At 36.0% G+C, this 16,830-nt stretch overlaps 1 protein-coding gene across 9 annotated transcripts in view; it reads right to left on the reverse strand.

Annotated features, from left to right (window-relative positions):
- The window catches only part of LOC120527927 (transcription factor COE3-like), a 411,253-nt gene that overhangs the window by 53,169 nt on the left and 341,254 nt on the right, over positions 1 to 16,830 (reverse strand). For all 9 annotated transcript variants that reach the window (XM_039751885.1, XM_039751890.1, XM_039751886.1 and 6 more), the window contains one exon: positions 16,154 to 16,242. In XM_039751885.1, coding sequence (XP_039607819.1) covers positions 16,154 to 16,242 — 89 coding nt within the window. The remainder of the gene's footprint in view (positions 1 to 16,153; positions 16,243 to 16,830) is intronic.

Genomic DNA, 16,830 nt, shown 5'->3' on the forward strand with positions numbered 1-16,830 from the left:
CAAATATCCAACATTTTTAAGCTTATTCTATTACCTATCTTCAACAGGTAAGGGTAGCTAGTTTTGTAAATTATGTTAAAATTCTGTTCTTCGTTTTGTCTTTATATTTTGGTAATTTTATGATTAGCTTTGTTATATTGTTTCTGTGGAGTGTTGTTTGTGACCTGCCCTGCTTCTTGTATGTAGAGCCAGGCTACCTAATCATGTAGCTGGGGTACTAGCACTACCAGTACTTAAGCCAAAACTAGATAGTCCCACAGCTTTGGCTTTGGTTTGTACTTGATTCTTGTTTTGTTTTTTTTTATACTCACTTGGATTTCTGCTTCTGACTCCCAGCTCAGTCTCTGGATTTTGTATTGGATTTGTTTGCCATAGATTTTGCATTTTTAGGGAAAACGTAATTTCTGCTCCTTTTTGCTTTGCCTTCTCTTTTTGTTATCTTTTGTAATGCACTTATTAAATCTATAAATGTAAAGAATTTGCCTTGGTTTGTGTTGGATCAGAGGCTTCATGGATTTCCTCTCTTCCATTGCTGTAAACATTTGAAGCGCTTTATTATTTTCATTTTGAATGCTACCACATTCAGCCACAAATCCAAGGATATAGCTATTTCGTAATTTAACATTTTCAAAAAAAAATTCCTTAAAAGTATTTTGTGTATTGTGCATAACACACAACAGCATAAATTCCAAAGTGGAGGAATGGGTTTGTCAGTTGTAACACAGCATAGCTGTGGTGGGTTTGGGAGTTAACTAGGGGCTTCTCTCCTAACCCCTTCTTGTGGGAGAAGCAAAAGTAATAAACAGGGGTCGACTAGTTAGTGTCCTTTGCGTTAGATCCTACAAAGCATGACATCAATTATGTATGGGGAGGTGAAAAAATATATAGCTTTTATATATAGTTTATATATATAGTTTTTTTTTATTTTGCTGCTCAGTACCTTGTACCTTCTCATGTGCAGATGTACTGATTCATAATAAATTATGGATAATCTACCAAGCCCTATGCCTTTTTTTTTTCAGTTCAAAGTGCATTAGCTGAATTGGTTGTGCTGCTTTCTCTTAATGCCTGGACTCTGGCTCAGTCCCGAGGCCTGGTATACTTTACTGTTTCAGTTAGGTAGACTGGTGGCTCTAAGGAGGCCCAACATGCATCAGTGTTCTCTGTGATACACTGATGTTCTGTTCAGTATTGATTCCTGCTTGAACCTGAAGAAAGTGGAGTAGGCTTTGCCTCTCCTTCCCAACCTGCTTGAGAATGGAAAGAATTAAATTATACTGAAAGTAACTAGACCTAAAAATAAAAATATTGGCTGAGTGAGGCTGAATCTGAGAGTTTGGTTCAAGCAAAATCTCAGTCAATTATCACCACCAAAATTATTATTATGTTTTAATCCATTACAGTCTTTTATGAAGAATGTTATTTACTCAAACACAAACAAAAAAACAAAACAAAGAAATGTACTATTTTGTCACTTTGATGCAAAGTTTTTTTTTTTTTTTAAGAATCAGACTGAATAGCAATGCCCCTTACTTAGTATACAACTGCATATGGCTCTAATTTAACATCTATATTCACTCCAGATTTTGTTCTCTAGCACACAAAGTATGATTTAGCTTGTTCTTTAATCCGTTTAAACACTTTGTGTTACAGAAAACCTGGCTGTTACTGCACTTTTTCTTTCACTTCAGTGTCTTGAAATGTTGATTCGATGCTACCTCCTATAGAAATAAAAAGTCAGCAAAAGAAAAAATAACAGACCCACATTTGGTGCACATCTACCAATAATCCTGGAAGAATGCCCTGATTCTGCTAATATCTTAATGAGATTTTGTTAACTTGTGTAAATATGGGGTAACCTACTGCTAGACTTATTTTAAATTTTTTTTAGCATGCTGATTGTGTTTAGCTTTAAAGAAACTTTATTCAGATGGGAGTTTTGTTATGTTTTGTCTTTTTTTTCTGTTTGTTTGTTTGTTCCTGCTTTCTTTTTTTTTACCTTTCTGATGTTTTTTCTTATTTTTTTGTAGTTTGACAATGAAGTCATTTGTTGTATAAGTTTGACCTGGTTGTATGCAATGTTATTTTATTCAAATAAATAAAATTAAAGAAAAAAAGAAAACTTTCAAACTGTAATGTTGGTGTTTCTGTCAAACAAAATGCCTTTTTTTTTTTTTTATAAAGTAACACTTTCAAAAATGTAACTTTTAATTCTAGTCTTTTTTCTTTTCTCACAATTGCAGGTTGCATGTAATATTGATCAGAAACATTTAAAAAAGTAAATAAAAACAGCAGGTGTCCAAGCAACGCATACCAGTTTCATTTTACTTTTTCTTGTCAACTTTGTCTATCATGACACACCCAGTATAGTGTAAGTATAAAGTACAATTGAAATTGTTTTATTTTAATAAGTACAAAGTGATTTTTTAACAAAGTTGCAGAAACCAGCAGGAGAAAACAGAGGCCAGCCCCCCTGCAGCCTTAACATAATAATTGTCCCCAATCAGGTCAGTGGTGGCAGACCTGGTAGCCGTGCTGTAAAGATGGCTTTTTCCCTGCCATCATTTTTCAGTGGTTCAATTACAGAAGTACAAGCTCCTGCCTGCTCCCCCGCAACACAGAGGGGGCTGGATCAGCTGACCTCAGCAAATGCACCCTCCGACAGGTTCTTTAACAATGATAAATCGCTCTCTCCCGTGCCCCTGACTACAGTCATCCACCAAAACACTAAATTCTCTCCAAAGTAAAGGTGGAGTGGGGGGTGTTAGGAGGAATAAGAAATAAAAAAATAAACAACTAAATTTCGGGTTATGTTTCAGTAGTTCAGACAATCCTGAACCTGTCATAGTTAATAAGCATTTGTTGGAAGAAGACTTGCATTTTTGGCTGGTATTTGTAAGCGAGTGCTATTATTTATTTACTTTTTTTGTTACAAAATAAAGGGCTGTTAAATGCTCCATCTATCTAGCAAACAATTGAAAGTGCAACCACGTGAAAAAAGGCAAAAGAGAGAATCTGATTAATACGCTTTTTTGGGCAGAAAAGTAAGTTACACCTTATTAAACACGAGATCATCACTAGGGTTATCTACTGAGATCACATATGTGCTGCTTTGCTTCCACGACTAAACACAATAAAACATTTCAGCTTTGGCAGTGCTTCGATTTTAAAGTTAGAACATTTGTCACAACAAATTAAAAAATCATTTAATGTTGGCATTGTGTTAAGTATTAACAAATGGAAATTTCACTAATTTGAAAATTTATGCTATACATTCTCTGTGTTTGCTTACTGAAACAAAGCCCCAGAAAAAAACGACATAAAGGTGTATTTGAAGTATATGCTCTGCTCACACTGTTGTACAATTTAATAGAGCTCCTCATTTCACATTGGTAAGGTGTTGCCTTTTCATTCCAAAGTGAAATTTGAGGTAAATTCTACTTTTCTGTCAAATGATTGCAGTAAAGGACATAATGCAATTCTTTCTGCTTACATTTAAACATGATAAAACTGACAAGGTATTAAGTGATCAAAACTATTCATCATGCTGTATATTATAGGGTAAAGCGATAAAATCATACTCTTAACCACTTTTAAATATTTTTGTGCCAAAAACAGAGTTCCTTTAAAAGTACGTTGATCTGTACTTACTTCTACTTTTAAAACTTTAAAATAATATTCTTTTTTGACAGATATTTCTATGTAAATACATAATGGAAATAAAAGTTCAAGTGTTTCCTTTGTCTGGTTTTCATCTTCCTTCTCAACTCGTAATTTCGAATAGCTCCTTACTGCAAATATCAGCATCACTCGGTCTTATGCACATTTTCATTACGGTAAGTTTATAACACATGAAAGACGGTTGCTAAAGCTTTTTGTCATGTATTTTTATAAAATAATTGGACAAACATTTACATTCATCATGTACACACATGCATATACATCATGCTACCCTACTACTGTGTATCTGAATAAATCTAATTTAGGTCTGATTTATTTCAATTCAATATAATTTATTCTTGTATGTTACTCATTATTGAGTACAGGTTCAGAGCACTTAAACACTACTGGTCAAAAGTTTTAAAACATCCGCATTTTTCCACTTTTCTTTATCTTTTTATTTAAGGAGTTCATGTCCAGTAAATAACTTGAAATGGTATAAAGGTTATCAGTAAATTCCCAAAGCTTAAAAATTGTTTAGATTACCAAAAACTGAAAAGTGATGCCATTATGCAAGCTGTTGACTCTCATAAACTTGGCTCTTAATTCTTTTGTGGCTTTGAATATATCAGACCTGTTCCTGTCAGTTTTCACGATCCTTTTGATGGTGTAGGAAATTATACTCACTGAAATGTTGGCTTTCTTTGCAATTTCTCTAAAGGAAAGTCCTACATTTTTAATGATTATACTGGTCTGTTTGTCTTCTTATGTTACGGTGCAATATTGTCCAAATAAAACTTCAGAGGGACCAGCAACATAATTTGTTCCAACACTGTTTTTATAGTGACAGTGATTTGGTAAGTAATCAACAAAGGTTGGGAAACCTGTAGGTACTGTTTGCATCAGCTTTCAAAACTTCATTAACTTCCACTTCTACAAATAAACTGTACTGTAAGTTATTTACTCAGTACTTGTTCACTGAAAAATATTCTTTTGGATAACTGAAAATTGGATAAGAACTGCTTAAATTTCAATAAAAAACTGGAAAAATGTGGATGTTCTAAATGTTTTAACCAGTAGTATATATTTATTACAACAATATGATACCAGGAAATTGCTCAACAACACACATGTATACATGTATGCACAAAAAGTAAAAAAAAAAAAAAATTCCCAATGGTTAATATAAAGCATCTATTATGTGATAAAATACTACATGTGTGTATCCCGTACCTCTGGTCCGTCAGATTGGTTTTGGTGGCTTATTGGTAGGGATGATACCACAGTACATTAGGGGTGTGAAATTCAATTTCTGACTGTAACAAAACAAGAGTTAAAAATGGAGCATTTCAATGGCAACAAAGCAAATCGCATGCTGAGTAATGTTAGGGTGCTTAATACTAACGAGTTAACAAGTGACGTATTCACAAAAATACAAATGATATTTTCAGTGTGGGTAATGGGTGGCCCATCTACCATTGGAGGAGGTAGTCAAAAAGGAAATAAGAAGTGAGCAACATGCTTTGAAATGTCAGAGTCTGGGGCAGGCTTTATGGGAAATCACTCAAGAGAGACAGCACTTAGGAAAGATAGGTTCAGACACACCAGGATACTGAGAAAAGGCACAGGGTGAATGCTGAGGGTACACGTAGAATGAGAGATATCAAATATCACATATTTTTAAATGTATTCTATTACATGTCTTTGACAGGTAACATAGCTAGTTAATACTGTATATAAAGTTGTAATTATGTCAACTTGTTTTTCCATTCAACGGTCACATGGAGCTGTAGCTTTTCCCTGTATTATTGAAGAAAACGGTACAAAAACAACTTGAGAAACGATGCCAGTTCATCACAGAACACATTTAACCACTCTCAACACAAATAAGACCAATTTAGAATTAATACGTTATAATCTGACTAAGATAAGGCCAACTGACAATTTAAAAATGTGAAGTTTAGCTGTGGGCATCTAAGGGTGTGAAGAAGATGCAAGGTATACGAGATTCTGCAAATGTTTTTGTTCCAACCTCATTGCTTAATTGGATTAGATAGATAGATAGATAGATAGATAGATAGATAGATAGATAGATAGATAGATAGATAGATAGATAGATAGATAGATAGATAGATAGATAGATAGATAGATAGATAGATAGATAGATAGGGCACTATGTAGGGAGAATTAGAACCTTACGGAAGCACGAGAGAGAAAGAGATATATATAAATAATAAAACAAACAACAACCACTGTGGCGGACGATTGGGTCCCATGCCCGGCCGGGATGCCCCTGCAGCATATATTCCGGGGGAGCAACCATGGGCAACTCAATACCTCCCCCGGGATACTTGGTGGCAGCCTCCCTGGCCGGCGGTGATGCCCTATCCTCCCACAGGGCTCCATGGGAAATGGAGTCCTCAACAGCCCGGTTGGGAGCGGGGGTGGCCGACAGGGGGTGCTGCATGGATTCCACAGCCCAGCTGGACAACTCTACAGCCCCGCCCGGAGGTGCAATCAGAAGCAGTTGATCAAGCACCTGGCGCACTTCTGGGTGGGCTATAAAAAGGGCCGGCAATCAGCACTTGGGGCCAGAATTGGGAGGAAGAGGATGAGGTTGCCTGGGAGGAGTGGTGGTGCCAGAAGAAGGGTTGGTTGCTTTGATTAGTGCTTGGGACTGTGTATTACCTGTGGAGTTCACAGGGAAGACGTGCCCCACAGGTGAAGAAAAATAAAAGTCTGGTATGATTGACACATGCCTCAGTGTGAATCTGTGCTGGGTCAGGCGCCTATATAGCGCCTTAATTCACACCACATAAACACACATAAGAACTTGTGGTTTGGATACTGGAGAACTGTTGCAATCAATAACAGGGCTATAGGTGGCAGTAAGATGGTCAGACCTGTCCAGATGTTCATATGAAGGACTTAACATTTGAATAAAGCAGGTCCAACTTGTTGTGTCTGAATTCCCTGACCTTTACTTTTTTCAATTCACTTTCATTCCAAAATACTTTATTAAACCCAACATTTCACAATGAATAAACACAGATGTAAATGGAAATAAGTTAGATGGAGAACTGCTTTGTCATGAAAAAAACACAACTATGGGTTGGGGATCTTAGCAAGCGAGTCAACTAAAATGAGGCATAAAAATGTTGCTTGACTAATAAATACCTTAATAAGAATTATTAACTTCTTATTAAGAAACTGGATTTAAACAAAAATCTGCAGCCAGTACAGCTGACCAGGGATGCCTTTGAAGACTTATGTCCTAGGCAGTAGGTGTTAGGGGGAAGCACAATGTGATTTATTGAGCTAAGGCAGAAAGGAGAGCTATAAACATAAATATTAAATACTTCTGTCAGTTGCTTCAGTCTCATCTTTAATGGCACTTCAATGGACTCCTATTGTTGATCTTCTCAGAACCTTCTCAAAAACATTTATATTGCTTGTCAAAACTGCACATTATATCCTTAAGTGGCCTAACAAACACACATCCTTCTAGTTTATGAATCTGATTCTTCTCTTATAGCATTGCAGGGAAACATAGCCATTCCATCATGCACAGAATTCAAATCCACTTGAGAACACACTTATGCACAAACTCAAAAACTCACACAAACCAGTTAGTGCCAACAAGTAACAGAGATATGTTTGGGATATAGGAGAAAACTGGAGTTGCCAGAGGAAAGAAAAAACACAAAAACAATCTAAAACTTCATTTAGAGCCAAGAGGTATCGACAGTAGACAATGTGCTCTAAAATTTGTCTAAACTAAAGAGGAGGAGAAGAGAGGTTGAAATGTGAAAAAAAGATGCAATTTCAACAAACATCAGAATGTCTCATTTATTGTACTGTCAAATATTAGGCGTCATTGTTTTGAGTCTGTTTTGAGTTAGCTTTTAAAGACATTGGACGAAAAACAAAAACAAATGAGAGATTAACTCGGAAAACAAACAAGAAAGCAAAAGGGAACAAAACAAAGACATTCTGGTCTAATGACTACATATACGAAAGCTTTTACTTTGCAAAAACCAGTTAAGTTTCCATTTGTAACAATTGTATTTTATGTGAAACACACATCGATCCATACAAAAGAACAGAATCATACATTGTACTGATAGAAGTGTTATAGTACATGGGTACCCACTGAAGAAGCGCTCAGTAGGTTTTGAGATCTTAACTAATGCAAGTCTGTGGAGCTTTACAAACTGCCTACTCATGAAGTTTAGATGTTGAGAAGATGGTGTAACTTTGGTCAGAACTAAGGAGGAAGTCCAAATTTACCATGAAATGACTAATAACCACAAAAACAAAAAGTGGCAGTACGTCAGTCAGTCATTAACTTGTCATAAAAAGTGTGTTTGTAGTAGCTAAAAAATAAAAAGCACAACCTACACACAAGGATGTCAAAATGGTTAATCCACTTTTCAAATAATAATCAATTTGCAGTATAAAGTTGTTATACCGTAAAAAAAAGCCAATGAACAATAATCTTGTGACTTATACTGAAAATACAACACTAACCTTTAACCCCTGAGTAGGTAGACTGGTAGCATGGTTAAGCCACTTTCTATTGAGAATCCCACGGAGAATCTCATCACTTTTGCCCATTGGCTCAGTTAGCAGCAGAGGAACGTTAACCTTTTGAGGTGTCCACTTGCCAGAAAGGTTTTCTAGCCTCTGACATAAAACTATTTTATTTTGACATCTTTCAACCTTTTTTTTATAAAATTAGAATGCACCGTAGAATTAAGTAAAGGCATATATTACTAATGTGTTTTGCTCATAATTTGTAGTTTATGGTTGGTTCTTGAATAAAAGCATACTTGTTCTGTTATATTTGTACCTTTTGTGAAAGTGTTTCTTTGATATTTGGACTTCAGGCTTCATACATTATATAGTTTATGCCTATATTTTGTCATTTACTACTACAATATGAAAAACGTTTCTGTTTTAACAATGTGTTTACACGGATTACTGTAGAAACGGAACACGTGTGAAATGCGTGTATTCCAAATAATGATCTATTATTTCCACTCTAAAACTCCACTTCACTCCCAGATAATCAATCAAGGCATGAGCTGGGAGAAGATTGTGCACGTTCTAAGTCGGTGAGGGATGGAATAGCCAGCTACTTGCAGCTTTTCTTTTATCAGCACATTTAGATTAACAAAAGACGCTGGCGGAGAGGTGAGAACGGTTTTAAGAAGCAATTTAAGGTGGGACGGATCTACGAGTTTTTTCGTAGGCTCTGGTAATTCCAGTGTTAAGCACAACCATTTTTCCTAGCTGCTTAGATTGGCTTAGATTAAGTCATCTGATCATATACTGTAGAATATAAACATGTTTTAGTTTAAGTAAAGTTTATGATAGACAAACCTTGTGCTACTTTCATTAAAAAAAAATGTTTATTTGAGCGTGGTGAGTGCTGCTGCCTCATAGCTTAGAAAACTGAGTTTGAAAAAAATTAAACCTCTTACGTCTTCAACAGAAAAGGCTGCATGGGGACCTAATCAATGTCTTCGTAATCTTTAAATCCATCAAAAAAATTGATCTAGCAAAATTATTTCAATTAAGCAATGAATTACATGCTCAATGTCAAAGATGGAAATTAAACAGAAGCATATTGAAGTTTAAATTCAGGAAGCACGACTTCACGCAAAGAGTTAGTTGAATCAGTAACAAACTATCAAGTTATGTTATAGAAGAAACCTTGACAGTCTTTAAGATATATATTGGGACATGTTTGTTATTAGCTAACCAAACAAGCTTGATGGACTGAATGTTCGCCTCTTGATCGTCAGCCGTCTTCTGCTGTTTTGTTACTGTGATTCCTGTCTGGCCCACTCTGTGTATGGTTGTTTCATTCTCCTCACTTGAGATGCCAAGAAGTGTACAGTCAATTAACAGGTGATTCTGTTGGTGAGTAAGTGAGCCCCACTTTCCATTCCAAGGTCATAGGTTGCTAGATCTGATCTCTTTAGTGTTAAACTTAAGGCAGAAAGTCAGCTGTGGATGGGATACAAGTCCTTCATAGGGCCCATCCAACATCATGCTGGTCCAGTTTAGACGCTAAACTATTTTTAGTCTTTTTTTCCTTATACTTTCAGCTCAAATCGCTAAATTATAAGCATCCAGAAACAGGCATAACTTTAAAAAAAAAAGGTTTTCTCTTTTTTTATTCTAATCCATTTGCCTCAATTATTTGTGTAATACAGTCATTCATTAATATGGGAGGAAACAAAGTAAGTGGAGAAAACCCACGCCGGCCTAAAGTCAGGGACTAATTCCATGAGCAGTACCACACTCAAGGGAATTAATTTATTTATGCTAAACAAACTTTTTTGAGGTATTTTTCAAATTAGACAATAAAGTAACTAAGATAGTAATAGTGTGATATAGGTTTCTCTGTCTTTTGCAAGTGGGCTGAATTTATTAAATTCACAAAGCCAGCAATTGGGTAATATTGATTCACATAAAGATTGAATAAACTGTCATTGCCTTTTCAAGCACAATATGGTTGCTAGTTAGTATAGAAATGTCATACAAAATTCATGAACTAAAATTTAGAGTTCAGTCACGAGCCCTTAGAATAAGTGATAGAAGATCTGAAAAAGGTGAAGTTTCAGTCAGATAGCAACTCCACTGAGTTACGTATACATGGCTTTTCTAAGAATGACTTATTTCATAAAAATGATAAAATTGCGATTTTAATTAAATAACAGTAAAAGCTTACATAAAATAAAGGATACTGGGAACAATAATTAAAATTAATGGTATCTAAGTCGATAAGTATAGCAACAAAATGGAAAATGTTAGTAAAGGATTTCACTACAGACTATGCAGGCTGGAAGTGCAACATTTTAAAATCAATTTGATTCAATTAAGTGTTACTTTAAGTGCACCTCCACTTGAAATTGCTGTACAAAATCACAAATTCTCTAATGTTAACATAAAACAGAAAATCACATGCAAGAAATACACAAAAACACTACGTGCACGTGAGATATACCTGAATTAGATAAATACCAACAGGTAAGACGAACTATAGAAAAGAAATCTTTGGTAAACACCAAAATAATCCTTTATTCCATTAAAAAGCAATTCACAAAAATTCAAAAATGTTTATCAAGCTAAACAAGCCAGCCTAATAATAATAATAATAATAATAATAATAATAATAATAATAATAATAATAATAGTGGGTTGGCACCCTGCCCAGGATTGGTTCCTGCCTTGTGCCCTGTGTTGGCTGGGATTGGCTCCAGCAGACCCCCGTGACCCTGTGTTCGGATTCAGCAGGTTAGGAAATGGATGGATGGATGGATAATAATAATAATAATAATAATAATAATAATAATAATAATAATGATGATGATAATAATGTTATTTAGCAAATAACAAAAAGCGAATGATTTTGCAGAGTGTATTGCTGGCAAAGCAATAATATAAAGTGCTTAACAAATTCACTGTCATTAATATTAGGTTGGCAAGATTTTCTTGATAATTTATGGCACTTGAAATGTTAAATCATTAATCCCATGGGTTTATTTTCACAGGGAACTAATGGTCAGCACTCCAAATGAAACCAATACATTTCTGTACCCTGACATTACTTCCATTAAACTGAAAGTTAAAGTGCTGGTAAAAATTCAATTTTTTTTTATTTTGATATGTTTATATATTTTATAATTGGATTAATAAGGTGGGGCTCAGTGGGTGTTGGTCATAAAGTCTTTTTTTATTATTTGAGTATCTTCTTTTTAAGCCTGCATATCCCCTTACCCATTTGCTATATATTGCCTTTGATTCCCGTACATCCAATCATTTTACTTTGATGATGGCACCTGGTAGGCTGTCGAAAGGTTAGGAATAAAAATCTGTTTGAAGATACGTGACTCATTTTTTCACTTTGTGGATTTCTAGCTACAAGTATGCAAGCTGTATCACAGACCATCGCTTACACACACACACATACTGTTTAAATATATATATGCATATACTGTATATATATATATTTATATAAATATACATATATTTATACAGTGTACAAAGAGTACAAATGTAAGATAGAATGTTAATTTGTTGGGAGTGCAGAAAAAAATATGTGAACCTTTACATACAAAGCAGTGGTGACTATTGATAAAACAATTTATATATTGTAATATACTTACACATAAAGTATATACAGAGGCACACACACACACTCCTATTTTATAAATACTGTATAAATATAATAAGTAGCCATATCAATTCAGTCTTGTAAGAGTTTCAAACACATACCTGTATATTTTACATGTTATTTATTTTTGAATATACAGCCCTTACTAGAAGCATAAATGGCCAACACAAAGCAAAACATCCAAGACGCCAGACAATGTGTGTTCAATATTAGTATCAATTTACAAATAAACTGCTTTTTTGGTAGATGGATCTTAGATGTCAGAATTTGATAAATGGGTTCAATTTGGCAGCTGTTTTAAACTGTCAGTCCCCATCTGATTGTATCCCTCCTACAGCAATCCTCTGCCCAAAGGAATTACACTCACTTAGGCAGCACAGTTTTTAGGGAAAAAATAATCTTTTTATACTAACTAGGCAGAAAACAGCCGTAGGCGAAATGAAGAAGACTTTGTTGAAGGCCTCCTGCGTATGCATGTGGCGTGTGTGCCAACTTTTCTGTTCATGCATGAGTATAAACATACAAAGGCAATATGCAACCAGGCAGTTTGTAAAGTCCCATGCCAGTGCATCCTTCAAAGAGTTAGGCATCCGTTCATGAACTCCTTCCCTCTTTCCATTCTCCCAACAAGCATTTCTTCATTTGAGCTGCTTGAGGAGGCTTTTATTTTAGTGTACAGTACTGAAAGCGAATGGCTGCTCCAGGTGTTTGCAATTCTTTTCTCTTGCTGACTCAGGGTATTCGATGTAATTTCCCATAGAGGGTGCTTTGTGAAATGTTTAGTAATCGGACAAATTAACATTTGTTAACCCCCTCCCTACTTCTTGCACAGTATCTGTCTCAACTCCTGTTGAAACACATTGTACAGTACATAAAATGCAGCATGATTATCTGGGTTTGGCTTTTCTTGCTACATGTAAAATGAAGCAGTTACCGATAGAAAACAAATGGGATATTCTACACAAATCTGCATTTACTGACTGAACGGTGAATTCCGCCCAAATATATTAAGTTTGGTTAGTTTGACAGGCGGCCGGAACCCTTACCCGGCCGGGATGTCCAGAGTGTGGAAGGACCTGTGGAGAAAGTATTTTTAGGACCGTTTCTCCCCCAGGCTAACAGAGGGAAACCCCCTTGGTTTCCAGTGGGGCCGCGGGTCAAGAGCATGGGAGCTCAACCCTGTTGGAACCCGTGGCCACCGCCAGGGGGCGCGTGGACCTTTCCAGGGCCTTATTTGGCCACACTTCTGCAACACCAAGAAGTGTGGCTGGAAGAAGCTCATTGGGCACCTGGAGTGGTGTCGAGTGCCCTATAAAAAGCAGCCAGTCCCCACCGTTCGAGGGCCAGAGTCGGGAGGAAAAGGACAAAGCCTGAGGAAAAGTGGAGACGGATGGACTGGCGGCAAGAAAAGGACTGAACTGTGTGTGGTGATTGGTGCACAGTGCTGTGGCGAGAAGGGTGAAACACTCCCCGATTGTTAATAAATGGGCGTAGTGTGGCAAAATCTGTCTCCTGCTTGCCTGTATCCGGGTTGGCTCACAACAGTTAAGATACAATTAATAGCAGAGCCTAACAGGAGTTTTCCAAATGTCCACCAGAATTACATTTTTGACAATATTTCTTGTACATGTTTATGGTAGGCTATGTTGAAAAAAATATTGTATACTATACAAAGGCTGCAGACATATTATTGTAGTCCGTATTCAAGCTAGCATGACAGTACTGCTTAGGAACATCTATGACTATTTCTGGAAATTTTTTTTCCTTCATTCCACAAATGAGTTACGTTAAGGAGGTATTCAACATATTTCAACAGACATGAATATTAAAGCTGACTAAATTAAAGATACGGCTAGATGATTCTAGATTAAAATGAACACATTTCTGCAAAAATAAATAGCACCTAGTTTGTGTGGATGTACTAAATCATGGATTTGAATACTAAAGCTGTTGAATCGATTTCAAGCCTATTGAAGATGGAGCCTTTGCAAGCAACATCAGGGTGCAAGGCAGGAACCAATGTCAGTCTATCTCAGGGCACAATTACTCAAACACTAAGGTCTTGTTACTTTAGAGTAGCCAGTTAATCTAACACACATATCTTTGGGAAGTGGGAAAATAGCCAGAGCAATAGGAACAAAACAGGTAGAAACAGGGAGAAGGAGCAAACTGTACACAATCAGTTCACAGTCCAGGACTTTAGAGCTGTGAGGCAGCATTGCCAGTCATTACACCACTGTGCTGCTGTAATATATTTTAATAATAATATTTAACTTTAATTAATTTCACACAAAATGCCTTATTCTATATTATTCCTATACTGAAAGCTCAAATGAAATGAGGTGATCACTTCAACAGAGTATTGTATACCTTCACTCATCAGGAGCACATTAGGGCAGAGGCTAGGATCTTAGAAGCTGATTCAGAGATACGGTAGTACATGTACAGCTTGTGGCCTCGCCATTGTCAGTACTACCAAAGAAAGTTTTCAGAGGCATTTTTCGCAACAGTAGGACACATAGAAAACACAAATTCTAACAAAATCCTAAATGTCAATTCAAAGTGTACAAAGGATTCACTTTATAGGCCAAAAATAGATTGGATTTGGATGGCACAGTGGCACAGTGGGTAGTGCTGCTGCCTTGCAGTAAGGAGACCCGGGTTCGCTTCCCAGGTCCTCCCTGCGTGGAGTTTGCATGTTCTCCTCGTGTCTGCGTGGGTTTCCTCCCACAGTCCAAAGACATGCAGGTTAGATGCATTGGCGATCCTAAATTCTCCCTAGTGTGTGTGTGCCCTGCGGTGGGCTGGCGCCTGCCCAGGGTTTGTTTCCTGCCTTGCGTCCTGTGTTGGCTGGGATTGGCTCCAGCAGACCCCTGTGACCCTGTAGTTAAAATATAGCGGGATGGATGGATTTTCAGGATTCTAATGGCATACTGGAACTAAATAATGAATTTTGAAGGCTACAAAAAAGACATAAGAGTTCTTGGAAAAAAGTCTGAAGAGCAGCCAAGTGAAACCCAGGCTTAAAGACCATGTCCTGTTCTGTCAGGCTAATGAATTTAAACCGATTTAAGTTTGGAACTAAAAAGGCTTAAAAAAAAGAACTGTGCAGAAAGTTCACCTGTCTAAGCATCTATACCATCTGTACCAGCATATTTCTTTATAATAGAAGAAAAATATGTTAGATACATTAATTATCAAAAAAAATTTAAAAGTAACATTTTTACATTCCAGCTAGCGACAGTTTTACAACTGTTGTTTTAACAAGTTCGATTACTACATCTATAAAAATGTTCCCATTAAGTTATCTGCCAAGGCAATTGATTTATCCTTTCAAAGAAAACTGATATAGTACATATACTGAAAAGATAGATAGATAGATAGATAGATAGATAGATAGATAGATAGATAGATAGATAGATAGATAGATAGATAGAACATACTTAATTTTGACTTCTTATTTATGATTTCATCATTTATCTTTTTTCAATATTATTTTTTTGGACAAAAGGCATTATGTCCCAGTGCTCTATAGTCAAGTTAATACCATTTTATACATTTTCTTTATTTAGCACCTTTCCCCTGATCAAAACACTTAACATTGTACTCCTGAGGTTGCCTAAAATACTGAAAGTGAGTCTCTATGCTTTCTTCATACTGGGGATTAACAAGAATTTTAATAAACATGTCTGCTGCTAGAATGGCATTTGATAATGAAGGTACACAGTTATTTACAGTTAAAAATAAAGTTGTCTATTTTTATATAGGACTGCCATTAATTTCCTAAAGGACACTCCTAATATTGTAAATTCCTTCAATAAACAAATAGCATGCAACATCTTGAAAAATGTCAAAATCCAGGCTACAAGATAGAGATTCTGTCAAAGTCTATGAAGATCAAACTTTGACAAGAAACACAAACTATTAGACTTCATATATTACTCAACAGAAATACTAGACAAAGAAAACAAATCTAGAAAAAAGGAAATCTCTCTAGGTTCTACATACTGCAACTAAACAAACAAACAAACAAAACATACAATTAGTAAACAGACAAAATCTCCTAGCAAAATACACTAAAATTGATTTACCAGTGCTACAGTAGAGTATTACAAACTGTAATAGGCCAACCTAAACAGACACAGTTAGAGTTTGGAGTCTATATAAAACAATGCCCAGGATTTATTAAAGATCAGCTGTTTTCAAATTAGAAGATCATCTAATGAAGACACTTTAAACTGTGTGGTCATTCATATGTTTTGATTTTTTTTTATTTCACTTTACATGTCTCATTTAGAATCTCACCTTAGGAAGTCTCTCTGGGTCACCTGGATGTCTGGGAATAACTTTCTGTAATCGTTGAAATCCGTAATCAATGGTGGGCTCATTCAGGGCTAGAAATAGAACAGAATGTTAGTTTATAAATGATCAGGCTGAGAATGACTTTCATTGTGCACTGAAATATGAAATGTAACATAAAATTATAGTTAACAGAAGGGGTACATTTCAGTTAAAGATTATTAACATTATTAACAAGAACATAGGAGTAACATGAGAGAGTCTTTGATGATTTGTGTTTACCTAACATAATCATCTTCAGGAACATGAAAGTCTAATATCTAGTTAAAGCAGTTTAAGGTCGAGGGGTGCCAGAGCCTTTCCTGGCAGTACTGGATGAAAGGAACTGAACAGTCCTGAAGAGGACCCAGTCCACAATGTGACTTACTTACACACACACATCCTACAGCAGGGCCTGATAACAAACACACACACATACACAGCCCACTTGCATGGAAAAAAAGTACTTCTGCAGCAAGGAGCACATCTCTTCAGAACATCCAGGGTGACAGTCTTTTTTTAGTTTTCTGTAGAGCCTATAGAGGCTCTTACACTGATTGAACTGCGTAAAACAGATGGCCTCAAAAATAGACTATGCTCTTATTTTTCTGCAGGTGTTCAGTATACATTTATTTCCCAGGTCC

Source organism: Polypterus senegalus, chromosome 4 (genome assembly GCF_016835505.1).
Source record: "Polypterus senegalus isolate Bchr_013 chromosome 4, ASM1683550v1, whole genome shotgun sequence".
In the NCBI taxonomy this organism is placed as follows: domain Eukaryota; kingdom Metazoa; phylum Chordata; class Cladistia; order Polypteriformes; family Polypteridae; genus Polypterus; species Polypterus senegalus.